This window comes from Artemia sp. Qi Xiang Cuo, chromosome 15 (genome assembly GCF_049724085.1).
Source record: "Artemia sp. Qi Xiang Cuo chromosome 15, ASM4972408v1, whole genome shotgun sequence".
Lineage (NCBI taxonomy): Eukaryota > Metazoa > Arthropoda > Branchiopoda > Anostraca > Artemiidae > Artemia > Artemia sp. Qi Xiang Cuo.
Genome location: NC_142808.1, coordinates 49722817 through 49745611, shown reverse-complemented (window position 1 = coordinate 49745611; position 22795 = coordinate 49722817). Strand labels below are relative to the sequence as shown.

At 35.0% G+C, this 22795-nt stretch overlaps 1 protein-coding gene across 1 annotated transcript in view; it reads left to right on the top strand.

Moving 5' to 3' along the window:
* The first annotated feature begins 15016 nt into the window (after nt 1-15016).
* LOC148943788 (AP-3 complex subunit beta-2-like) overlaps nt 15017-22795 on the top strand; it is a 13517-nt gene continuing 5738 nt past the window's right edge. The window contains exons 1-3 of the mRNA XM_089101243.1: nt 15017-15274; nt 16396-16514; nt 17915-18103. Of these exons, the coding sequence (XP_088957369.1) occupies nt 15037-15274; nt 16396-16514; nt 17915-18103 (546 nt within the window). The 5' untranslated portion in view covers nt 15017-15036. The remainder of the gene's footprint in view (nt 15275-16395; nt 16515-17914; nt 18104-22795) is intronic.

Genomic DNA, 22795 nt, shown 5'->3' with positions numbered 1-22795 from the left:
TCAGATAAGGAGCAACTGGCACTAGAAAAGGGGACAATTTTTTGGGTTTGTAGGGGTGTTCTTGCCCCAAAAGACGCGGTCCAGGATCACAATCATCTTATTGACCCCAATTCAACGGGACAAATTAACTTTCAGGGGTGGGCTCACAATTCTTGTAATTTAAAAATTAAACGGCAGCTCTTTCTTCCGGTTTTTATACATAATTCTAACTACGATCTGAAGTATGTGCTACCAGCAATGGTACATCTTCAAAGAAATGGAACAGTGAATGATGCATGGGTGATAGACAGCTTTTCCTACAAAATCATTCCTAAATCATTGGAAAAGTTGCTTGTTTTGGAATTTGTGTGGAGATTTGTTGAAGGCGACGTTGAGTACATGAATAAAATTTGCTTTTTAGATTCCTACAGTTTTCTCCCCAAATCATTGAGCGAATTAATTCAAGTCCAGAAAAAACGATGACGGCTGCAACGCTTTCCCCTTCTCAAGCAACAATTTTCAAATGATTTATATGATTTGTTGACGGAGAAGGGCATATATCCATATGAGTATTATTGTTCCATGTCGAGATTCGCCGAGGAAACTATTCCCTCGATCGATTCGTTTTACGACAGTCTACACGATCGTAGGTGCACCCCCGATGAATACAGTTTTGCTAAAAAAAAGTGTGGGCAGAGGGAGGGTGTAAAAATGGGTTTGACTACTGCAAGCTGTATTTGTCGAGTGATGTGTTAACTTTGTTAGACATTATGTGTAAAAATACGGACAAAGTCTATGGGGACTTTAATCTTGATTTGGGCTATTGTTTTTCATCTCCTCATTTAGTAATGGACCTCATTCTAAAAATTAGCGGAGAAAAAATTGAGCTAATCATTGACATCGACCAGCATCTGTTCATTGAAATGTCAATGAGGAGTGGGTATGTTTTCATCGGGGATCGTCTCATGGAAACTGATCCAACTGGAGAGAAGACGGGGACAAAATTGGATGCAGTTTTCCTTGATATGAATTCTCTCTACCCCTTGGCCATGTCCCATTATGCGCTACCTTGCGATGACTATAAATGGCTCAATGACCCTAAAGCTCCTCATTTCCCCAACATTGACAGTCTTGAGGAGACTGGACCGGTTGGATGGTTTTTTGAAATTGATGGGGAGATACCAGTATAGCTTCACGATTCAGTAAAGGATTTTGTTTTCCCGTGCATCAATAGACCTGTGACTAGGGACTCTTTGAGCCCCTGCAATAGGCGTTTAGTCGAGGTGGACGGATTGCATTGGTCACCTTCAAAACAAAAACTTATTGCTGACCTTCTGCCAAAAAAAATATTGTTGTCAAAAAAATGAATGTGCAACAACGGTTTCAACGTCACAAAGGTTCATAGAGCGCTCCAATTTAGCCAAAAACCCTATCTAAAACATTTGTTGACACTTTTGTCAAGAAACGTTCTGAAGCACAAACAAAAGCCGACAAAGACATTTATAAGCTCATTTTGAATTCGGCTTTTCGTAAAATGTTAGAGTGTTCGCAATAGGAATCGTTGTGACGTCGTGACCGATCACAAAAAATGTGATCTTATTATTTCTAATCCAAACGATACGTCCTTTCCGATCATTGGTCAGGAAGGGTTGCTATTGAATAGAAAAAAAGAAACTCAGTCTGGAGTAAAATAATTATTGCAGACAGTATTACCCTCGGGATATTTGTAAGGCTCAAGTCGAAATTCTACTACCAATGGGCTAGGGTACAGTGGTTAAAAAAGTGCCAAGTTGAAGTTTGCAACAGGGACACGGATTCTCTATTGTTAAAAGTAAAAACCCCAAATCTAATTGATGATTTGGTGCACGGTAAAATTATCAGCTCACGGATGGACTACACCAATTGGAGTGGGCTTCACCCAGAGCTAGTGAAACGTCGGGCGCCAAATCATATTTTATTTTTAAAATCAGAAACGGGAAGCGACATGATTTCCAGTGGTATGTTTGTAAGTCCGAAGGTGTACTTTATACAGACACACGACGAGGAAATCAAGAAACGTTGTAAAGGAGTACCCACGCGCTATGTGGATAAGAATTTTGACATGGACATTTATAGGAATTGTATTGTTCAAAATACATTTCCACGAGCCAAATGTGTGGCAATTCGTTCCCTCAACTACAGGAACTTTACTGTAAATATAGAAAAAATTGCCATGAGTACCATTTTCGACAAGGTCTATGTTTGTCAAGACGGTGTGACTACCCTCCCCCTTGGGCAATATTTAACTTCAGACCGGGCCGAATGTGTTATCCATAGCGAAAGTCTCGGTTTGAATAAAGTCCAATAAATTTTTCCCAAAACCTTGGGGGGGCCTTGCGGCTTTTGGAGGGGGGGGGGGTGGCTCACGGCACGGGGGGGGGGCGGCCGCCAGCGGGGGGTGCACCGCCACTACCAAAGTTATCTTTTTTTACTTAGAGCAGATTTTTTTTTGTAAATATACATGTTGCATTCAAATTTAAAAAAGTGATATTATTTTAAGTGCTTTTTCTAGTGCATTTTTTTATAAATAAATTTAAAAAGTGTATTGTTCTTTGTTTTCTGTAAAGTGATGTTTTTAATGCAAGAAATACAATTCCTTAATGATTTTGTTCTTGAACAGGCTAGTAGGACAATTATTTAGCAAAACTACAACAAGGGTCTATATTAAGTTTGTATAGTGACTAATAGAACTGAATAACTATCTATTTAAAAAGAGATTTAGATTATTTGTGTTTGTATCGTCAGTGTTGGGAAAAACAGAAATCTTTCCTAAAATAATTAAAAATTTCAATATAATGTTTTTGGAAAAGCAAAGGAAAAACTGCAAAGGCTGCTACATCTCCTCCTTCAGCTCAAACTGCCAAGAGTAACTTGGATCTATTACTGGATTTTGACGGCGGTAAACTGACACTTATTCATTCATATAACTTTTAAACTGTTTTTGTCCACTAGTAGCAACTTTAGTTAGTTTGATCAATTATGATTGATCACATTGCTTCTTTGAAAGATCTTGCTCGTGTGATGTGAATGATCACAACACTATGCTCCTTAGCTCACATACTCAAAAAGTATAAATAGGTGCAAAGGTCTTGGTTGATTTTACAAGTTGTTAGTCTTTATGGTTGGGTTGTAGCAGTAATGTAGTGGCAGTGTACTGGTAGGGGTAGGTTGTAGTGAAACAGCAACAGGAATAAGAAAGACATTTAATGAAATGTCAAAGGCTAGGTGAAAGATTGGTAAGTGGCATGTGAGACCCTAGAATTTGTGTCATAAAAATAGAGGTGGATATTAGAGCAGTATATCAGAGGGCATTTCCTATGAGATAGGCAAAAGATAGATCCGGTAGAGAAGGTTCAAAAATCAGCAGTACAGTTTATAGATTCTGTGAAGGAGGTCTCAGAGTGATATGTCTAGTTATTGAATATAATTAATAATTTAATATGGCCGAATGAAAATCTAAAATTATTCGACAAATTTGAAAAATGTTGAGGATTTGGTTGAGTTTTACACAAGATTCTAATCTTCTTCCTCCCTTCTGTCCAAAATTTAAGTGAATTTTCTGGAAAGAATATGGTAAAATGCAAAGTTCGTTAACTTTCCATTTTTGTTTTTTCACCAAATTGGCTCAATGTAAACCAAGAAAGCAAAATCTGTTACTGACCTAAAATAAGGAATTTGCTTGCAGAATTTACTGATTTCGCATTGGTTTTACTTACTTTATTTTTCATCTTTTTTTGCCAAAGTTGAACAGTGAGCAATAAAATTAAATAATTAAATTATGATCTTGGTTGCAAAATTTCAAGAATTTACTTTCAACTCACGGCTTTTTAGAAATATTATTAACTCAAAAGCGTTGATCTGAGCCAAAGTTTTCATATACGTAAAAAAAAAATTAATGATTGAAGATATTTTCCTCAGTTTTTAGAATGCAAAATTCGAAAAAAATTAGAACAGCTTCGGCTCTTCCCGTACTATCATATATTCAAGCAGTTAAAAATTTGTCGTTAATAAATGATATGGGAGGTCGTTTTGTGAAGGAAATTTTTTTTACAGAAAAGGACATCCCCTTTGCAATCCTCTTAATTCTAAATTTTTTTGACGCTTCTCGTTCATACTGAGTCAGTTTCAAAACGGAAACTTAGAATCCTTAATTCAATATTAAAATCTAAAAAAAAGAAAATTTTGCAATGAAATACAGGGGAAAATAGAGCTCAGGAGTGGAATGACCAGGGGAATGCAAAATTACGGCTCCTGAAATGAGATAGATCTTAAAAGTGAATAATCTTAACGAGGAGAAACAAAATAAAATCTGTAAATAGTACAGGCAAACTAGCCACAAAATACGGGGTTGACCCCAAACAAATTGCAGCAGAAATGATTTTTATACCTTGTTGTAGAGAAAGAAAAGGTCAACAACATTTCCAAAGTTGCACATTCTAGGTCGACGCAAAACTTGTTTTTTTTTGCTTTTTGTGTCAATTTTTTCAGTTCTTACTAAAAAAAATGAACTGTCGGTAAATTTTCGTTTTTCTATATATGAAGTACCGTCCCGATGTAAAATAAAGAGCTGAGCTCGAAAATGAAAGATAATTTGGTGTAAAATCTACCAGAAAAAAGTTTCGTAATCATCAATATGTGATTTTAGCCTTCTCATCGTTGTGACCTCTTTCACCATACTATCGGAGGGCAACTGTTCTGACATAAAATGATGAGTTGAGCCCAAAAATCAAATTAACCTGATTAAATGTCTACTAGGAAACCCGTTTCATATACATCAATATGCACTTTTGTATTTTCATTTGATGTGTTTCTTTTAGCACTTATGTCCACCAACTCGTCGATTGTTGGTACAAAAAAAAGCGGGCCGATAAATTATGGTTGGCTCGTTTAGAAGACCAGTTAACGCACAGAAGGCAGCTACACCATTTTCATTACCTTCGTATGCAATAAACTATACCAATGTGTCGTCCCACGCTTTGTCCAAGTGATTTCTCACTTAAAGCCGTAAACTAAAAAGTCACAATAGAAAATTACCCTTAGTAATCATTTATTAAGTCACGTTAATGCCTGTGTTTGATATCTTGCGATCTATAGATACAAAAAGTCATTTGATATATCCAGTCAACTAACAAGCTATAAAAGTTCCACTGAGAATGTTCATCAAGTTTCACTTCACCGTTTATCAAGCCTTCCGGAATGAGATGCATGTGATCAGAGGTTCTGATAGATTCTTGGCTGGGCTCTCCACAGATTTTGTCATTGAGGAAGAGCTCATGCGTTGTCTCAATACTGCTGGTCAACCTAGTCAACCTAGTCAACTGCAGTCAACCTAGAAGTTTCCTTGCTTGTTCTTTCCTTTCTGTTTTCCTTTTCCATTCTCTTTGATTTGCTTTTTCATATGTGTCTTTGTGCTTAATCATTTTTTTTAACGCATTAAGAAGACAGGGAAAATCCTTTTCGTGCAATTACTCCATGGCCTTAGCCGTAATAAACGACGACGCAGCTTAATTTTTACAGCAAACTTCCAATTTACTGTAAAGGAAATTAAAATAAGGAAATTGTCATGCCTAAGTTAGGCAGTTGGGCGATCACTGTGAACAAAAGGTATTTAAAATATGTCTGTTTACTTAAGTACTCGGCGGCTTACCAAAGATTTCCTAAGAATCACCAAAGGGTATCTTAGATAACTGTTTTGTCTTTTATCCAGGCAAATATATCTGGAAATATTTGTTGATCTGCTTCTGCATGGTTGGGGAAACTGGACATTGAGAGTATCTGAAATTAATGATCTTATCTTCTTATCATAATTGCTAAATCTACATCGAGGATATTGACCGTTTTGGTCGTATCTAAGATGATCCTGTTCGAGGGTTTTTGCTAGTTCGTATCTCTTGATCATTCTAAAGTTGTAGTGACATAGATAGTTTGGTAACACATCGACTATGCTAGCAAAAATTGTAAATTGTACGCTCTCCTCTTATATGGAAGTAAAATATCAGAGGACAAGATATCACTTCTCTTGACGCTCCAAAATAAACCTCTCTAGGCTTTGGCAGAATTACAAAAACATAAATATCCTTACCTTGTATAATTGAAACACACGATGCACAACGGAATGGGACATCGATATTTCAAGGCTTTACATAGAAAAGAAAGGAATAATGCATCTTCTGATGGATGAAATTGTTAAAAATCATCAATCAAATTGTAAGTCAGTGATAATAATAAAAATCATCTAATGAATCTACCAGAACAATGAATAACAATAACAATAATTGAATCAGCCAAATCTCCCTCCCTGGCGACTGATCTGTATGACCAAGCGATGCTTGTTGAACAAGTAGTTTCTTGTTTTTAAGTACTAGAATATAATGCATAATTGAGCCACTTGTAAGTCAAATCTATTCAAAACATTTTCGAATTTCTTGTGTGGTTTTTAGAAATTTGAACTACTTTTGGATTTGTTTTGAAGTGACAACAGAAAACCAGTGACGTACTAATAAGAGGACAAACAAGCGTACCGTAAATGTTTTAGTTAAAAAAAAAAATTGAATTAGTGTGGGATGTATTTTAGATATTCTACTTTTTATTTCTTCCCTTATTTTTCTTTTTTCTTCCTCTTCTTCTTTTTCTTCTTTCTTTTTCTTACTTCTTCTACTTTTTCTTTTTTCATGATTTTGATTTTCTGTTGTAGTTGTAAAAAAGGTCTCCGGTTTGGTAGTAAAATATCCCGTTTTTGTCTTTTATTTTGGTTTCGTGGTCATAATTGGTTTAGTGTTGGATTTTTATATTTGTTTTTTGGTCTATATTTATTATTGAAAGACAGTGTGCTCTTCGAAAGTTTATGTAAGGAATACACACACGTCGTTGCCCTAAATTTATGCTAATTTAGCCAAAGAGAGAACATAGAGGTTGAAGTGTAGTGAGGTCAAGAGCACACTAGACCTTACTACTAGTACTTATCTAATACAGCGTAGTATAAGTATCTTCTTCGTTAAGTCAACTTAAACAAAACTATACCCAAAAAGTATCTGTAGGACTAGTATTGGGTCGTACATTGAATTATCAAGTTTTGAGTATTTGATATTATTAAGGCTGATCGTTTGCTTCTAAAAGTTTTTTTTATCTTCAGAATAGGTTTAACCACTATAGTTTCCACTTTGGCTATGTTGTTAATTGTGCTGTTAATGATAGTCCTAAGGTTACAAGGAAAAAAATTAGTTAATTTCAAGCATCCCATCTAAGACAATACAAGTCTATTCTCTGGTTCAATGCCGGTTGTAGAAAGGCAACTACGGTCTGAAAAAAAGATCACAAGAGACGGCGTTTGATCGAATCAGATGAGGATTGAGATGCTTTCATTAAAGATCGAAACCACTCTGTCAGAGTAACACATTAAGGTAGAGTGGATGACAGTCATAAACTTTGAAAAAATAAGTAAAAGTGTTCCTGCTATACGGAGGTGTATAAAAAAACTTTTAATTTTTCAGGGGAACTTTAATCTAGAGATTCTTCGTCACTGTTCCACTGGGCGTCAATTTTCTTCCGCTAAACACTAAGATATATTGGAAGCTGCTTTACTATTGCAGATAGAAGCTACTGATCTTTTGCAAATGTGCTTTAAATCTGTCTGTTACAATCTCTTTAGTTAATCTGTATTGTGGGTTCCAGTCAAACTTCAAATACTGAACATGACAGCAAAGCTACTTGCAAAAAATCGGTTATAAGTTTTCTATAAAACTGTTGGCGATAATCTAGTTTTTAGTTTCTGTTTGTGTCAATCTAGTTTCTGCAATGATATCATTATTTACAAGAAAATTTGTTTTTAGCTCATAATATAGAACTTGGCAGCAGAGTTATTAACAATAAATCTGTAGTAAAGCTGTTTGCAAAAATCTAGTATTTGTAACAAAATCCATGATTTATAGGGGGATCTAGTCTTGTAACAAATCTGTTGCAATATGTTTGCAAAAATGTAACTTTCTGTAACGATATCTATTATTTACATGAAGTGTTTGAAAAGTTATTTTGCATTATACTGATTATAGATTATAGATATTTCAATATAATAGAAGATTATATTGCACAGTTATTAGAAGTAAAGTTATATGTAACAAATCTGTTGCAATCTGTTTGCAAAAATAAAGTTTCTGTAACGATATCTACTATTTGCAGGAAGATTTATTTAAACTCCAATTTGTGAACTTGGCAGCAAAAATATTTGATACAAATCCGAAACACACGGCTCTGTCGTGCCAATATGTGTTGAATCTTGCTAAATATGATATATCCTACGATATAAGGGATAGAGCCCGACTAATTAGGAATATCCTGTTCCCTGCTGAAAACATCAAAGCCATAAAGAATCCGAAGAAAATTTTCCTGGCTCCTAAGCCAGCTCCTGTTTTGGAGTCAAAATATAAAGGTAAGTGATTGTATTACATCCTGACTGCAGCAGAAGTTATGACCTCGTAAAGAGTGAACTGCATTCCAAAGTGGTCTAAGAAGGTATTTAAAAAAAAATGAACATTCAATGAGAAAAAATATTTCCCACTAAGTTGCCTTACAAGTGATAACTAATCAGGCTATTTTTGAAAAAAAAGAGTTTGATTGAAATGAAAACTACACAAATAGATTCACCATGTATGAAAAACCCTTATGAGAAAAACATAATTTTCACTTTCTTGCCGATACGTTCTATTGATAACTCACATGCATAAAGCGCCTTTTGATTTAGTTTTGTAGCATTATGAACATTATCCGTAAGTTTTTACTGGATACCCTTTTCCAGTAATAAGATATCCCGCTTATGCCGATTTGATTAACCTTGATGCACTTAAACTTTTTAAAAGTTGTAGTTTTTTTAAAAAAAGCTATTTTTTAGTTTGATAGTAGCAGTAGTAGTAGTAGAAGCAGTAGCAACAGTGATAGTAATATTCGTAGCCCTAAAAGTTATAAATTAAAAGAGTAAAGTGTTGCTGGGATATTATAGTGTGTTTTAATTTAGATCAACATCCCCCGCAAAATTGCCTGAAAGCTTTAAATCAACTTTTGAAAATGTACATGCTCATAACGTGTTTTGGTTCAGCTTTAATCCCCATCAAAATGCCCTGAAAGCTTCAACTTAACACTCTAAACCATTCCTTAGCAACTGCTGATACGCCCTTATGACAACCTGCATGCTCGTAATTTGTTTTGATTTAGCTCAACACCACCCTCAACAGTCCCTGAAAGTTTACCCTAATGCCCTTAGCATTAGAAATAGTATTAGTGGTAGTAGAAGTAGTGGTGACAGGAGACTTGGAAGTAGTACTAGTGATAGCAATGGTAGTAGTAGCAAAAGTAGTATTCACATAGTCGGTATAGTCGGTAGTTGGTTACTTCAACATCCCCTCAAAACGACTCAATAGTTTCTACGCAATATTTAAAGCCGCTTCTGATATGCTGTTGATACTCCTTCTTAATAACTTGCATGCACATAGCGTGTTTTGATTTAGTCCAACATCCCGCTCAAAATTCCTGTAAGTTTCACCTGAATACTATTAGCCTTAGTAATAGTTGTACTAGTAGCAGCAGCAGTACTACTACTATCAGTTGTAGTAGCACTAACAGTAGTATTAGAATTAGTGTGCACATAATGCCCTTATATTGCTTCAACACGCTCTGAAAGTTTCAACTTTAATATTCAAAGGCTTTCCAGCGATTTTGCTTATAAGTCCTTTTGACAGTTCGCATACACACAGTGTGTATCGATCTAATTCAACGTCCTCCTCAAAATTTCGTGAAAATTCTCTCTTAATATTCTTAGCCTTAATAGTAGTAGTATTAGTTATAGTAGCAGTAGAAGTAGTTGTAGTAGTATGCATGTAGTATCTTTTGGTCGGTTCACCATCTCTTTTCCACATGCATTAAAATTTTGGACTTGATCCTGTAACCTATTCATATGACATATCTGTTACGCCCTTTTGATAACCTGCATCGATATGGTCTGTTTTGATTTATTTCCACATTCCACTCAACATTTCCTGAAAGTTTCATCTTAATCCCTTAAGATTCAGGAACAGTAGTAGTAGAAGTATTCATATTACTAATAGTATCAGTTGCAGTAATAGTAATAATAGTTGTGATAGTAGTACCAGTTGTAGTAGTGGTAATAGTAGTTGCTGTTACAATAGTAGCACTAGTTGCCTTAGTAATAGTAGCCGTAGTTGTAGCATTCACATAGTGCATTTGGTTTTTTTCAACATAACCCTTAGCATGCCCTAATTCATTCACCTTAATATCCTTAGCTGGTCCTGGTATATTGCTGATACGCCCTTTTGACAACCAGTATTCATATAGCGTGATTCGGTTTGTTCAACATAATTCCTTGAGAAGTTGTACCTTAATACCCTTAGCCTCAGTAGTAGTAGTAGTAGTAGTAGTAGTGGTAGTAGTAGTAGTAGTAGTAGTAGTAGTAGTAGTAGTAGTAGTGCTAGTAGTAGTAGTAGTAGTAGTAGTAGTAGTAGTACTAGTAGTAGTAGTAGTAATGGAAGTAGTAGTAGTAGCAGTGGGACCTATAGTGCCTTTTGCTAAGTTAAACATCCCCCTCAAGATGCCTTGAAAGTTACAACCTGATACTCCTACTACCTTTTAACAAGTACATGTGTATAGTGTGTTTTATTTAGTTCTGCACCCTCTTAATGATTTCCTGATAGCTTCACCTTAATACTTTTAGCCATAGTTGTAGTAAGGACTGGAAAAAAAAAGACAATTTGCTTTCCCCTAAAAAAGGAAAGGGAAAAAAACAGAGATAACTTTACTCTTTTTCAAGGGTAAAAGTGTCCTTTAATTTAATTGGTTTACGTCTGCAACAAATTAACCTGAGCCAATCATATTATTCCTTGTCATCGAGCAAATAATCATTCCCTCCTTTTCATAGGAAGTGCAATAGCGCTGCCTAAGTAAAGAGCGATGTGAGCACACTGTATTATTTGTTTTTTTCTTTTAGACCAGGGCACCTCGTATCGAAGGGGTTGTCGTAGAAACTTCGAAAAAGGTTCATTCGATTGGAAATTGAAAGAGCTAATGCCCTTTTTAGTAGTCAAAAGTGGATGGAGGGCAACTAACCCCCCTCCCACGCCCACCTTTTCCCCAAACACATCCCATCAAAATTTTTAGATAATCATTTTGTTCAACCTAGTTGAAAGGTGCGAAAATTATGTCTTTGAGGATGACCCTCCCCCCTTAGAACCCTCAGGGCGAGGATTATTAGTTATGCCCTGGGGGCATATAATGTACCATAGTCAGCGCAATAGTGCTGCCTAAGTAAAGAGCGATGTGGGCACAATGTATTATTTGTTTAGACCAGGGCCCTTCGAATCGAAGCAGTTGTCGTAGAAACTTTGAAAAGGGTTCATTCGATTGGAAATGGAAGGGGCTAGTGCCTTTTTTAATAGTCGAAAGTGATCGGAGGGCAACTAACCCTCCTCTCACGCCCACCACTTCCCCAAACACATTCAATCAAAATTTTGAGATAGCCATTTTTTTCAACGTAGTTGAAGGTCTGGAAATTATGCATTTGAGGACGACAACCCCCTCCCCCACAACCCTCATAGCAAGTTTTGTAAGTTATGCCTTAGGGCATATAAGGTATGTATAGAAAGCGTGATAGTATAAACTTCGGAGGGGGCTCTTTGGATTCCTAATCAGAAGTTTTAGTGCCCTTTTTGAGATTCAGAGTGATCGGAGGGTGGCTACTCCCCCCACACACAGCTCATATTTTTCCAAAATGAAACCCCCTCCCCCTCCCACGCCCACCATTCCCCAAACACATCCAATCAAAATTTTGAGAGGTAATTTGTTCAACGTAGTTGAATGGCCCAGAAATAATATCTTTAAGGATGACAACCCCCTCCCCCCCCCACAGCCCTCATTGCCAGGGTTGTAAGTTATGTCCTAGGGGCATATAAGGTATTTATAGAAAGGGCGATAACCCCCCTCCCATCCTTGGATTGCTAATCAGAAGTTTTAGTGCCTTTTTTGAGATTCGGAGTGATTGGAGGGTGGATCCCCCCCCCCACACACATCTCGTATTTTTCCGAAATGCAAAATGCAACCCACCCCCCTCCCACGCCCACAATTTCTCCAAACACATCCAATCCAAAATTTCGAGATAGCCATTTTGTTCAAAATTATTGAAAGTTCCGAAAGTTATGCCTTTGAGGATGACAACCCCCTAGAGCCCTCAGGGCAAGGGTTGTAATTTATGCCCTGGGGGCATATAAGGTATATATAGAAAAGGTGATCGTACAAATTTTGGAGGGGGCTCATTGGATTGGTAATCAGAAGTTCTAGCACATTTTTTAAGACTCAGAGTGATCAGAGGGTGGATACCCCCCCCCCCACACACCTCATATTTTCCTGAAATGCAAGAATTTTTTAAATGGCTATTTGTTGTCGTAGAAACTTCGAAAACAGCTCTCTAAAAATTTTGAGATAGCAATTTTGTTCAGCGTAATTGAAAGGTCCGGATATTATGTCTTTGAGAATGACAACCCCCCCCCTCACCACAGCCCTCAGGGCAAGGTGTTGTAAGATATGCACTGAGGGCATATAATGTATGTAGAAGAAATTTGTTTGTGTATTTGGCTGTATATCAAATTGCCGTCCCCTGTAAATTAAAAAATAGAATAAAGATAAAAAAAAAACATTAAAGCGAGAAACCTAAAAATAAAACAAACAAACCAATTCTTGTCGTAATTATTTCAATCCTTTTAATTGATTGTATTATGGAAAGGCAGGGCACGTCACTGTTTAGGAAATGAAAATTTGCAAAATTTTACATAATCGAAAATTATAAAAATCAATCATGTGGAAACAAAAAACATCGTTAATAAAGATGCCAAAATCCTGGTTTCCTAGAAAAGGAAATGTTGGGGGGGGAGGGAGGGATTCTACCACGTGCTTTGTTATCACCAAGCTTTAAATAGAAATATTTCTCATTTTTACATTTATATATATATATATATATATATATATATATATATATATATATATATATATATATATATATATATATATATATATATATATATATATATATATATATATATATATATATATATATATATATATATATATATATATATATATATATATATATATATATATATATATATATATATATATATATATATATATATATATATATATATATATATATATATATATATATATATATATATATATATATATATATATATATATAAGTAACAGCTAAAGAAATAAAGAGATTTTTGACTATATAAAAATTTACCATCTGTATTTATTTTTTATGTTGTTTTGATATTTGACATACCTTTGCCAATGTTTGCCTTGTAAGAATAGCATTTTTTTTTATTTGCTTTATCTAACTGTCATTTAATGGCCTTTAGTTTTAGAGTTTAGTTTAGATGCTTAGAACATACAAAGTATCAAGGATATTATAGTAAAAATGTTGTTTGCCTCCCCCCTTGACGTATGTTGGATTATTCATAAAAGAAAACTACTATATTATAAAATTTTTATTTTAGTTATTTAAAAGTTATGAAGTATATAGTGCAGAATAACATTTTCGCCAGGACTGTTAAGGTACTATGTCAACACAGCTGCGCACGCTCCTCCTCCCTCCCAATCTATTCAAAGTTTGTTAGAACATCTCCCAGGAAGTTCCTTTTTCCTTTAAATCTTTCTTACGACATCCTCCAACTCCATTCGGGATAACCTTCTTTTCGTTTGGCCCTAGACGGTTGGCCGACAAGGACAATCTGTGGCAAGTTACCAAGGTGAATCGTGAGAAAAATAAGAGAAACAAATCCGGTTAATTTTGATAATGATACCCCTCTGTAAAATTAAAACACTACCAATCTATTAATTTCAAAAGACAGCTATACCCTCAATAGAAAGCTACACCTTTTTAAATTTTTGGGGTTATATGTTTTTAGCTTATTTTTTGCTGATTAGCAGGGGCGTCGTTTGGGGGTGGCACGGGGGGGCAGCTGCTCCCCCAATAATCTGAAGAAAACAATTATTACACACCCCATGCCCTTTGAATATCTGGATATGGACCCTTCTTGCCCCCCCCCCACCAATAAAAATGCTGAAAATTCGCCCCTGCTGATTAGGTGTTGAATTATTGACCATTACGAATTTTTAAGATATAGTTGGGGATGCAAGTTTCCACTTAACCAATTTAAATAATCATTTATCATTTTCACCTTTTTCAGTACTTTGAGAGAATGATTATAAAAATAAAATAATAACGAAAAATACACCACATTTGTAGTCGAGTTTCAGTTTGTCAAAGTAATCCATAACGGGGGGTTAGGGGTGTTGCATATCAGTGATAAGAACATCTAATATTTCCATGCACCTTAATAAACATCTTAAATACATAGGTAATAAAAACAGTATAGTGTCATTGACACATTCTCAGGAGGGGGCGGGATGATAATTTCTCTCATCGGTGGTTTTATTTTATTTCCGCTTTTCTTGTACCGATTTAGACATTCGATTTGTTTTTCTAACTGGACTTCACATGAATTTATAGTGTTATTAACTATCTATTTTTTTAATTGCAAAAAATATTAGGTTTGAAATGAATGAAAAAGGACGAGTATTTTATGTTCGGACCCCCACCACAGGCCTCTCATAATTTTGAAAAAAAAAGGTATCAAGACTTGACTTAAATCTATCTGATTGTTTTTTAGCTTATTAACTTATTTTAAATACGTTATTTTTTCTTTAAATTTGATGTTCTTTTTTTTTTCTTTGCCAGTTTTTTTTTCAATCTGCGGTAACTGGAAATGTTGTGTGTGCCTTGTTTTCAGGAATAATTGATTTAGTATAAAAAAAAGAATGAGGACTAATGAGTCTCACACCGTTCCCAGACTTTGGTCCTTGGGGGTTCAATTTGGTTAATGATTTTTTTTTTCATATGTGGTTGTGGTTGAGAGAAAATGTAAAACCTCGTAAACAGACACCTAAAGCGACTCTGAAATGTCGAAGCTCCAATTTGAATCAGAACAAGAATTAGAAAAGAAGTCCGTTCCAACACAAGATAAGACTGTTGCCAAAACCGTTGACTCCACCGAAGATAGTGACTCAAGTGAGTCCGATTCATCCAGTGACTCAGAAGAAGATGAAATTATGCCAAAAACTTCAAAGGGTGCTACATCTCCTCCTTCAGCTCAAACTGCCAAGAGTAACTTGGATCTATTACTGGATTTTGACGGCGGTAAACTGACACTTATTCATTCATATAACTTTTAAACTGTTTTTGTCCACTAGTAGCAACTTTAGTTAGTTTGATCAATTATGATTGATCACATTGCTTCTTTGAAAGATCTTTCTCGTGTGATGTGAATGATCACAGCACTATGCTCCTTAGCTCACATACTCAAAAAGTGTAAATAGCTGCAAAGGTCTTGGTTGATTTTATAAGCTGTTAGTCTTTATGGTTGGGTTGTAGCAGTAATGTAGTGGCAGTGTACTGGTAGTGGTAGGTTGTAGTGAAACAGCAACAGGAATAAGAAAGACATTTATTGAAATGTCAAAGGCTAGGTGAAAGATTGGTAAGTGGCATGTGAGACCCTAGAATTTTTGTCATAAAAATAGAGTTGGATATTAGAGCAGTATATCAGAGGGCATTTCGTATGAGATGGGCAAAATCAAATATCAGTGATGGCCAATAGTTAGAATAATTAAATCACTTTTTAGTAAGCTTATAGATAGAGGTTTTTGTATTAATGTTATAAAAATGTTAATATTTTTCTGCCACTGTTAATCCCATAGCGCGAGGATAGAATATGGGCCGTAGAAGTAAGCTTAAAAGTCTGTGAGATTCTTTTTAAAAGCTCAATATAATCTTTGGATCTAGTTCAGCATCAGGACCGTATCCGGGGGAGATGTTTATCCGCTTTGCGCCTCCCCCCCGAAATGTTCTTCTGACTCATAATAAAGTAAACAAAATGTATTCAAATAAATTTTTGTTACGTTTTATAAAGATTTTTTGTCCCCCCCCTGTATAAAAGTCGTTGATTCAGCTCAGTTAAACAACCTAACTCATAAATGAGGGCTCATGTGGGCTTAATAGAGTAGGTACATAGAGTGCATTAGAATATGCACGCATACTGAGGGATACCAATTCAAGAAAATTGATTAGGGGGGTGGGAGGGTAAATATGTTTTTGCCAGGATGCAAAAATAGTGTTTCTCAAAATCTAAGGGGGGGGGTTTCAATTTCTTATTGAAAATACCCGAAAAAAAGGTACATTTGTTTGCTGCCCCTTCAAATACTTGTAAATATAAAGCAACTTTTTTCCCTTCATCGTTTTTAGTTTCTTTTTTTTTCTTTTAGCAGTTCATGATATTCCTACGCCGATAATAACTCCAACGATTGGAGGATTTTCAACACAAATAGTCCCTACTGTGACAACTTCACCTTCTTTGATGAGTAATAGTGTTGACAGTATTGTAGTGAGTAGTTCATATCATTTCATTCCAGATCATTTTCAATAACAGTTTCTTAACTTAATATTTTATTTAGTTCGTTTTACGATTCAAAATTAATTTTACTTTCTTGTTAGTGCCATTTTAATTTGCTTTTGTGGTTTACTTATTAATTGATTTAAAGCATATACTTGGCAGCGTCATCACTGTAGAGGGAACCAGACGTTAGTGCCATTAGTCATCTCCAGAGTGGTGTATCTTGGTTGATGATTGCAACTTCATTGGGGTCAATACTGTACTCTGTCAAACCATCTAAGGCGTTCCATTTTTCGAAAAGGTTTTGTCTGGACACCATCTGCCTTCATCGTCTGCTTCTGCATTGTGAAACAAGTCACTGACGAGTTATTACGAATACGATAACTGATAACGCTAGCTTACAAGGCAGAGTTACTGTTCTCAGAAGACGGCTGAAAATGGCAAAAGTATTTACCGTTATTGTTGATATCTTTGCGTCGGGATTTCTGTTTGAGGAGACAGTTGAATCAAAGTAAGTGAACTGCTTGGTTATCTCAACATTTTGATTGTACATTTCTATAGATGTCAGGGGGTTGGATGGTTTCTTGCCCACGGGCAGAATTCTAATCTTATGCCAGTTTTTATGTAACAAGTGTTTCTGCACCAGACGCCAGTGCCTCCAGCGAAATTTTGAGCTGACTGAGACTTTCACATATTATTGCCACATCGCCAGCAAAGTTGACATCCAGCCAAATCGATCCCAAAAGGATGCGCCAGTGGTCTTTTATTGAGAGTAGGATGCATAACGCATTTAAAGAGTTCAGGTGCAGTTTGTGGTTTGGAATGAACATAAGATTTAAATGACGATTTAATATTGGTTTTGAATTAAATGTCATAAATTTCCTTTGAATTTATCATGTCTCTCCCTTATATGCTATCAACCATTTATTTATTCTTCATCTTTCAAATTTGGATATTTGAAATATAATATGGAGAAACTGTCACTGATGGAATTCAAATGGAAGACCTGCTGTTAGCACTTGTAAGGCATCTTTAGTTTCAGTGGCTAATAGGATGTACTGGCAAAATTCATATTTGTTCCGAAAATCATCAACACGACAGTAGTAAAATGTTCCAATGAAGGAACATTTTTGGGAAAAAAGGAAAGTACAGACTTTAAGTCTCACAATTTTTGGAATTTCCTCGGATGCTCATTATACAAAAAGCGTCATCAGAATTAAATTCGGATGTCGTATTTTATCAAATATAATTTTATGACTAGTCGTTTTAGTGTAGCTACAAAATTTATTTGAAAAACTTTTAAAATTGTAAATTTTTTTTCTATTTTTGAAAATTTTAAAAACAATTTTTTTTAATAACTTTATTTTGTTTATTTTCTTTACACTTCACAGTTATCAAGTCCATCATATGTGGCCAATAATCCTAAAGAGCTCATATCGAGAACTGCAGGCAATGGTATTCAGGTTGGCACTCGCTTTACTCGCTACCCACATTTATATTCGTCCTCAATGGCATCGATTGAACTCCACTTTACTAATACAACGGTGGAAGATCTGGGCGAAATTAAAGTAGCCAATAAGGTATTGTTGGAGCTTCTTTTTATTTAAAATGATCAATATTAATTGAGATGGAAATAAAATGTATTTAATTTTGGTTAAAGTAAAAGATGATTAAGTTTATATTAGGCCACAATGGCATCAATTGAACCCCACTTTCTGGCGATGTTAAAGAAGCTCTAAGGTAACGTTGAAATTTCTTTTTTTATGTAATTAATTAAAAAAAAAATCCCGAAAAGGATGTTTTTAAAAGAAATGTAAAGGCCGTATAAAATTTAAGATCAGAATATATAAATTCATACAATAATTAAAATTAAAAACGACCTGAAATGAATACTAAAGAATAAACGAAACCTAAAACGAAAAAAAATTAAATAAACAGTCATAGCAAACAAACATTTAACATTTACGAATATAAATGAATAGATAAATTTAAAAACGAATAAAACATAAAATGAAAATGCAAATCAAGCTTAAAACGAACAAAAATGACTACGAATAAGAGTTTCGCTACTGTCCTTCTCTACCTGTAAAGTCTAAAGTCTAAAGCCTACTGTATCATTAGCGCTTTCAGCGCTTTAGAAGTTTATACGATCAGCCCTTCCATATGAAGTGCTTCTGGAAAAAAATAATAGAAATAATAAAACATGGAAGCCTTATCGCTTTTACTATAGGCAACGCTATATCGTTGCTTCTGAAATGGTGAATCTTCACCGAGATAAATCTAAAAGAGGTTTCTTTCAATTATAGGTTGCGCTTGTGCAATAGTACATATATATATATATATATATACTTTTTTTTATGGGCCACTTTGTACTGAAGGAGTAGTCGTAGAAATCTTAGACAGGGCTGATTCTATTGGAAATTGAAAGTTTTGGTGCCCTTTTTCAGAGTCACAAGAGATTAGAGGGTGACCAACCCCCCTCCCACGCCATCTTTTTCTGACTCTCCATCCCCTCAACCACCAAATGCATGAGATACAAATCAAGTCATCCGATATCGAACTTTACCATTATAACTATAGATCTGCGAATGACTTGAACCTCCCCCCTCCCTCCTACAGCTTCGTGGGCAAAGGCGGTAAGTTTCGCTAGTTTCCCATAATCAAACTATGGGCATGCGCATTGTCAAAAGGGCTTACCAGCATTAGCTTAGGAGTGACTGAGGGTAGTACATTGAAACTTCTAGGGCCTGTTGAGGGGATATAAAACTAAATAAAAAGACCCCGTGTACATCTAGGTTTGTCAAAAGGGCTTATCATATATTAAGGGCTACAATATATTAAGAACAGTTAAGGGTATTAAGTTGAAAATTTGTTGGAATGCTGAGGGAGATGTTGCACTAAATCAAAATACTAAGTGTAACCAGGTTGTCAAACATATGTGCAATATCTCAGGAGCGGCTATGGGTATTAAGTTAAAACTTACAGAGAATGTTGAATGGATGCTGAATTGAGTCAAAATAGAGTATCTGCATACAGGGTATCAAAAGCATGAGTCTGCAATATCTAAGGACTGGTTAATAGTATTAAGTTTTAACTTGCAGAATATGTTAAGGGGGGTGTTAAACTGAATGAAAAGACACTATATGCATCCATCTTTTCACAACAGCGTGTCTGCTCTATCAGAGAAACATCTAATGATACTAAGTGAAAACTTTCAGAGCATTTTAAATTAAATAAAAGGACTCTATGTATATCCAGGTGTATAAAAGGCCATATCTACGATATCTTAGGAACGGCTGAATTTATTAAGTGGGAACTTTCAGGTAATGCATTGGGGGGAGCTAAAATAAATAATAAGACATTATAAGAATCTTGGTTGTTAAATGGGCGTATCTACAATATTTCAAGGAATACTAAGGTCGTCATTAATTGAAGCTTCCTTTGGTTGCTGAGGGGGGGGGGGTGGAACCAAATTAAAAGACGCTATCTATATCCTGCAAAGGGTATGTCTGTAATATCTCTGGCCAAGGTTATAAATTTTATATTTATAGGGAATGCTGAGGGGATTACTGAACTAAATCAAAAGAGTTTAAGTTCATCTTTTTTTTTTAAATGGCGTAGATGTGTTATTTCAGGAAAAGCATGGGGTGTTAAGTTAAAACTTGCACGGAAAGTTGATGTGAAGGTAAAACAATTCAAGGGACTTTATTTTTATCCAGATTGTGAAAAGGGTAGCTATTTAATATCACAGTAACATCTATGTTTATTACGTTGAAGCTTTCAGTGTAAGTTGTTGCAGATGTTGAACTAAATCAAAAGACTCTATATCCATCCAGGTTGGCAAAAAGAAGTATCGTCAGCATTATAGGAGGAGTCAAGGATATTATGTTGGAACTTTTAGGGAACATGGAAGGAGTGTTTAAAACTAAAGAAAAATGCAATATGTGCGTCGTGGTGGTCTTAAAGACGAACCTCCAGTATCTCCTGAGTAGCTAAGAAAAGTTACTTAAAGCTTTCTGGGAATACTGATGGGAGTGTTGTGTCAAATCAAAAGATACTATGTTATCAAGAAAGTCAAAATTGCTTAAGTACAATATCTCAGGAACGGCTTAGGTTATTAAGTTGAAATTTCAAAGAAATAGTTAGGAAGGATTTTGAACTTGAGCAAAGGCACTCTGTGTATCCTGATTGTCAAAAGAGCCTACTCGCAGTAACCCAAGCAATGGCTGAGGATTTTCAGTTATTAAATTATTAAATAAAATTTTGAGTTTATATTTAGGTAATGTTGGATCGTAAGAAGCTATTTTCATCCAGGTCATCAAAAGGGCAAATCTGTTCCCTAGGTCCTTCTAAACTTATTCATTTGAGACATGATGACTTGAGATAATGCTGTGAAAAAAAAATCAAAAGACATCATATACTTAAATGTCATCAAAATGGTGCTTATGCCCTACCTATGGAATGATTAAGGGCATATAGTGGATTTTTTTTGGAAATATGGATGGGGATATTGAATTAAATCACAAGACACTAAGTGTGCCAAGGATGTAAAAATGACATATTGACTGTACCTCAGGAGCAGCTAGAGGTATTAATTTTAAATTTTCAGTGAAATCCAAGGATCATGCTGAATTAAATATCTACAAGACAGTATATGCATCTGGGCTGTCACAAGGGTGTATCTGCAATATCTAAGAAACGCCTTAGTAGTATTGATATAATATAAGGTACGAGGGTGGTGCCAATATAGCTATAACAGTTAAGAGCGGACAGTCCCACCATATAGCTATAACAGTTTCAAGCGGACAGTACTCCCGCCATACAAGCAGACAGTGTAATGACCGGAATTCAACCACCGTGATAATTCGTGCTGATCTGTTCAAAGTGCGTGATGATTCCTTTGTTTGAAATTGTGAAATTCTTTTTGTAATTTTATTTCTTTGGCGTGGTTGACTTATGTTTCACCTTGAACTAATTTACGTAAATTAATTTATTATTCAATAGTTAACATAATTGCAATAATTTACATAATAACATTAAATTTTTTGTTAAATTAATTAATTTACGATTTTTTACATTCTAAGTATCTTCATATTGATTTATATGAAATGTGTGTTTGATGTAGGAATCGAACGTGAGACCCGTTATTTCCTAAGGTAAAAGAATGACACGTTAATCGACTGAAGCAACAAGCTATTGAATATATTATGATTTTAGAAATACATCCAATGAATTGTTTCTGGGACATTGCCCAACTGATGTTAAGCGTCACAATATCGTAACAGGTTCATTCCATTGAACTGGAACAAGTTCAAGCACATTCGATTTATCAATTGTATTTTTGATAGGTGTTAAAAGTGACCTGTTTCGGGGCATTTTTATCGCATCATCATGAGAATATGCATATCACGATGACTTGAGATTCATACTAGACAAACAATTTCTACTGATACTTGGGCCCCAAGTCCTACCCCTATCACTCAACCCTATCCCTCCACCCTCCCTCCAACCCCACCCCTCCTCCCCCCTTAAAAAAAAACCTTTTTTTTTAACTTTTTTTTCTTTTTTTTCTTAACTTTTTTTTTAACTTTTTTTTAACTTTTTTTCTTTTTTTTTACTTTTTTTTAACTTTTTAACTTCTTTTTAGGTTTTTTTTAACTTTTTTTAACTTTTTTTTACATATCTTAGAATGTGATGAAACACACTTAAAACACAAAAAATTCATTTTAATATTTTCCAACTTCAAAATGGGAATGATATAGATATGTATGTCGCAACTTTTACTATTAGAAAATTAATATTTGTAGTGACCAATTTTTTTGAGTAAGCCAGCATATCAAATGTTTAGAATGTCTATTAAAACATCGGAGATGTAAGAAAAGAAATTTGCATACATCATGCCAGATAGATAGGATAACATAGAGATAATTTAAGTATGAGAATAAATAAATTTTCTATCAACATCTATTGAAAAATATTTGGGATAGCTTAAATGGAATCTAAGTATTAGAGTGAGTAAATTATGTATCAATGTCTTTTGACAGATACGTTTGATAACACTGACATAATTTAAGTATCAAATTGAACAAATTCTTTATTAAAATTCGTTATCGATATCATTTGTCGGCTACGTCAGATAACATCAGATAACATAAGCAAACATCTGCTCAGACACATAGGTAAGGAGAGTAAGAGAGACAAAAACACATGCAAATATATTGATTCAGTCATGCACACCGACAGAGACAGGCATTGAGATAGGCAAACGCCCG